The sequence below is a fragment of the Cyclopterus lumpus genome, chromosome 18 (assembly GCF_009769545.1).
Source record: "Cyclopterus lumpus isolate fCycLum1 chromosome 18, fCycLum1.pri, whole genome shotgun sequence".
NCBI classification, from domain to species: Eukaryota; Metazoa; Chordata; class Actinopteri; order Perciformes; family Cyclopteridae; genus Cyclopterus; species Cyclopterus lumpus.
Window position 1 is genome coordinate 1,315,001 of NC_046983.1, and position 5,000 is coordinate 1,320,000.

The window sequence follows — 5,000 nt, forward strand, 5'->3', positions numbered from 1 at the left end:
ACACACACAGACACACACAGACACACACACAGACACACACAGACACAGACACACACAGAGACACACACACAGACACACACAGACACACACACAGAGACACAGACACACACAGACACACACACAGAGACACAGACACACACAGACACACACACACAGACACACACACACACAGACACAGACACACATCTATGATTTGAAGCTGTCAGACCCATCAGAAGGGGAAATCCTCCAAGACATGATGGCGTGTGTCTGTGTGTGTGTGTCTGTGTGTGTGTCTGTGTGTGTGTGTGTGTGTGTGTTGTCCTCTGTAGGTCGTCTGTGATGATGACTCAAACATCTGTCAGCTGTTATAATCTATTTCCCGTGATGTGATGTTTGACCTTCACACGTCTGAAGAGGTCAAATGTGACAAGTTTAAAAAAAGAACTCCTGGAGGCGTTGACCCTCCTCTTCCTGTTCCTCTTCCTCTTCCTGTTCCTGTTCCTGTTCCTCTTCCTCTTCCTGTTCCTCTTCCTCTTCCTCGGCTTCATAACAAGTGTCCCACGTTGTGTTTTCAAATGAGACAAAGATGACGAGACTTTGACTTGTAAAGATGTCCATGTGAAGACTGACCACGGACAGCGTTGAAGATGACGAGACTTCAGGACCACGGACAGCGTTGAAGATGACGAGACTTCAGGACCACGGACAGCGTTGAAGATGACGAGACTTCAGGACCACGGACAGCGTTGAAGATGACGAGACTTCAGGACCACGGACAGCGTTGAAGATGACGAGACTTCAGGACCACGGACAGCGTTGAAGAGAGTTCAGGACCACGGACAGTGGTGAAGAGACATCAGGACCACGGACAGCGGTGAAGACGAAGAGACTTCAGGACCACGGACAGCGTTGAAGATAAAGAGACTTCAGGACCACGGACAGCGTTGAAGATAAAGAGACTTCAGGACCACGGACAGCGTTGAAGAGACTTCAGGGCCACGGACAGCGTTGAAGAGACTTCAGGACCACGGACAGCGGTGAAGAGACTTCAGGACCACGGACAGCGTTGAAGGTGAAGAGACTTCAGGACCACGGACAGCGTTGAAGAGACTTCAGGACCACGGACAGTGGTGAAAATGAAGAGACTTCAGGACCACGGACAGTGGTGAAGAGACTTCAGGACCACGGACAGTGGTGAAGATGACGAGACTTCAGGAATGATGACGCTCACGCGGACGACGTCACGGCGCTCACACGGCGTTCACACGGCGCTCACACGGCGTTTCACACGGCGCTCACACGATGACGTCACGGGCGCTCACACGGCGTTCACACGATGACGTCACGGCGCTCACCACGATGACGTCACGGCGCTCACACGGCGCTCACACGATGACGTCACGGCGCTCACACGATGACGTCGCGGCCGCTCACACGGCGTTCACACGGCGCTCCCGCGATGACGTCGCGGCGCTCACACGGCGTTCACACGGCGCTCCACTCTGATGACGGTCACGGCGCTCACACGGCGTTCACACGGCGCTCACGCGATGACGTCACGGCGCTCACACGATGACGTCGCGGCGCTCACACGATGACGTCGCGGCGCTCACGCGACGACGTCGCGGCGCTCACACGGCGTTCACACGGCGCTCACGCAGCGCTCACGCGATGACGTCACGGCGCTCACACGCGTTCACACGGCGCTCACACGATGACGTCACGGCGCTCACACGATGACGTCACGGCGCTCACACGGCGCTCACACGGCGCTCACACGGCGCTCACACGAATGACGTCGCGGCGCTCACACGGCGTTTCACACGGCGTTCACACGGCGCTCACGCGACGACGTCGCGGCGCTCACGCGATGACGTCATATGTTTGTGTGTCTGCAGCCGACCTGCTGGTGAACACGCTGTGCCTCCCCTTCACGCTGGTCTACACGCTGCAGGGCGAGTGGAAGTTCGGCGGCTCGCTGTGCTTCCTGCTGCCGTACGCTCAGGGGCTCGCCGTGCACGTCTCCACCGTCACGCTCAACGTCATCGCCCTGGACCGCCACAGGTGGGTGGGGCTTAGAGAGGGGGCGGGGCCACAGCTTGACGGCACGGCAGGGATTTTAATAATTAACAAAGAAATAAAACTTGAATATTCTCTTGTATTAAAATGGTAAATATACAATAAATAATTATCAAAATTAATGAAAATAAAACTTTTTGGGAATTTCTTCTTAAAATTAACGAGAAATAAAAATGTGATATTCTCTTTGAAAGCAGTAAATTCATGAGAAAAAAAGGGCCGAGAAAAAGCCTCAGATTTATGTTAATAAATAACTCACGAATTTAACAATTAAATCACAAATGCAGCCGTCATCTGAAGTTCTGAAGATGTCTTCAGAGTGAAGGTTTAGATTAAAGACTAATTAGAGCAAACACATATTAAAGACTTCCTTTGAGATGTTCCTGGAGCTCTCACAGCGTGCTCAAGTCTGCTGCTGTTGTGTTGTTGTTGTTGTTGTTGTTGTTGTTGTTGTTGTTGTTGTTGCAGACGCACCTTCACTCCACGTTTGAAAGTTTGAGCTAAACAGACAAAAAGAAAATCAGTCTGCATTTAGAGTCACACAGACCATAATGCAGGGGATGCTTTAGGGCGGGGCTACTAATTGACAGGTCTCTACGTCCCTCCTCCTCAGTCCTTATACGGTCACTTCCTGTTTACTGGTGTGTGTTCCAGGTGCATCGTGTACCACCTGGAGACCAGGATGAGGAAGGACGTGTGCTTCGGGGTCATCGCGCTGACCTGGGTGCTGAGCGCCGTGCTCGCCAGCCCTCTGGCCATCTTCAGGGAGTACGGCTCCTTCACCCTGGAGCCTGGACACACCATACAGGTACACACACACACACACGCACACACGCATGGACACACACACACACACACACGCATGGACACACGCACACACACGCACACACGCATGCACACACACACACACACACACACGCATGGACACACACACACACACACGCCCTTGCCTCCCACTTCACCTGTCTCTTTGATCTCCCCGCTGCCTCTCCATCTCTTTTCATCTCCCCCCCCCCCCTTCCTCTTTTCTCCCCCCCCCCCCCTTCCTCTTTTCTCCCCCGCTTTGAACTCAAAGTTTTAAACACGTCGTCACATTTTTGACTCCGCCTCCTTTCATTTCCTCCCTCAACAGTTTTATTATATTCAGTGTGTAAAAAAAACTGATCTTTTCTGTCAGGTTTGCTCATCATCAGGCTCTTCTTCATCAGGCTCTTCTTCTTCAGCAGAGCCTGATGAAGAAGAGCCTGATGAAGAAGAGCCTGATGAAGAAGAGCCTGATGAAGAAGCAACCCTTTTAATGGCGCTGCCTTCCTCATCCAACAGGTGTGCACGGAGAAGTGGCCCGGTAAGAACACGGACGGCACCGTGTACAGCATCTCCATGTTGATCCTCCAGTACTTCCTGCCGCTGTCCATCATCTCCTTCGCCTACGCCCGCATCTGGTCCAAGCTGCGCGCCCACGTGAACCCGGCGGAGAGCGGCGCCGGCGCCGGCGGCAGCAGCGCCGGCTCCGAGCGCCACCGCCGGCGCCGCAAAACCACCAAGATGCTGGTGACCATGGTGGTGGTGTTCGCCGTCAGCTGGCTGCCCTTCCACGCCTTCCAGCTGGCCACCGACATCGACAGCGCGGTGCTGGACATGCGCGACTTCCGCCTGCTCTACACCGTCTTCCACGTGGTCGCCATGTGCTCCACCTTCGCCAACCCGCTGCTGTACGGCTGGATGAACCGCAACTACCGCGCCGCCTTCCTCGCCGTCTTCAAGTGTCGCAAGGGGGGAGGGGAGCGGGGGCGGGGCGGGCGGCTCGACAGCATCCACCCCGTGGGCGGGGCCGGGGGGCGGGCCAAGAAGACCGTGGTCGAGACCCAGGACGTGGTGTCCACCCACCTGAACGCCACCGATGTGTGAGCGCCCATCGGGGGGCGGGGGGGAGGGGGGAGGGGGGACAGGAAGACAATAGAAGAGATTCCAGAAACGAGAGCGAGAGGATTGAAGTCTTAGGAAGCCCAAAATAGAAGAGCAGCGAAGGGATTACAAGTCCCTTTGAGGACGGGACCTTTATTTTGGCGGGGTTGTGTTTGACAGCAGAAAGACTAGATGTCCTCCACGTGTGAAGCTCTTACATGGAACCAGAGTGGCTTACTGTGTGTGTGTGTGTGTGTGTGTGTGTGTGTGTGTGTGTGTGTGAGAAAGAAAAGCCCCCCAAAAAAATGGATTTTGAGTCGAGAGCACGAGGATGCATGATGCAAGCTTTGTGATACGTCAGCTGTGTGTTATGAACATGTGTGTTATGAACATGTGTGTTATGAACATGTGTGTTATGAACATGTGTGTTATGAACATGTGTGTTCTTTATGAACATGTGTGTTATGAACATGTGTGTTCTTTATGAACATGTGTGTTCTTTATGAACATGTGTGTTATGAACATGTGTGTTCTTTATGAACATGTGTGTTCTTTATGAACATGTGTGTTATGAACATGTGTGTTATGAACATGTGTGTTATGAACATGTGGAAGGAGACAGATGTAAAACAGAAAAGACATTTATGACTGAGGGATTAAAGCTTGATGCTTCTCTCAGAGGAGGAGGAGGAGGAGGAGAGATGTGAGGTAATGAAGAGGAGGAGGAGAAGGAGGAAGAGGAGGAGAAGGAGGAGAGATGTGAGGTAATGAAGAGGAGGAGGAGAAGGAGGAAGAGGAGGAACGAGGTTGTTCGTCTGAGTGGACGCATGAATGTTTGAGACACATTTTCTACACGTGTCCGTCACGTAAACGTGTCACGAAACACAAACTCCAGCCGGGATGTCCCACTTTTATTTCACACTTTTTTATTTCACACTTTTATTTTCCAGAATTTGCCAGAATTCTCCCACAATGCATTGCCTTCAGTGTCAGGCCACCTCCTCGCTTCCTTCTAGCTCAAACTTGTGGTCTTC

At 52.8% G+C, this 5,000-nt stretch overlaps 1 protein-coding gene across 1 annotated transcript in view; it reads left to right on the forward strand.

Annotated features, from left to right (window-relative positions):
* The window catches only part of npy2rl (neuropeptide Y receptor Y2, like), a 4,950-nt gene extending 981 nt beyond the window's left edge, over positions 1-3,969 (forward strand). The window contains exons 3-5 of the mRNA XM_034557711.1: positions 1,881-2,046; positions 2,716-2,869; positions 3,385-3,969. Coding sequence (XP_034413602.1) covers positions 1,881-2,046; positions 2,716-2,869; positions 3,385-3,969 — 905 coding nt within the window. The remainder of the gene's footprint in view (positions 1-1,880; positions 2,047-2,715; positions 2,870-3,384) is intronic.
* The last annotated feature ends 1,031 nt before the right edge of the window (positions 3,970-5,000 follow it).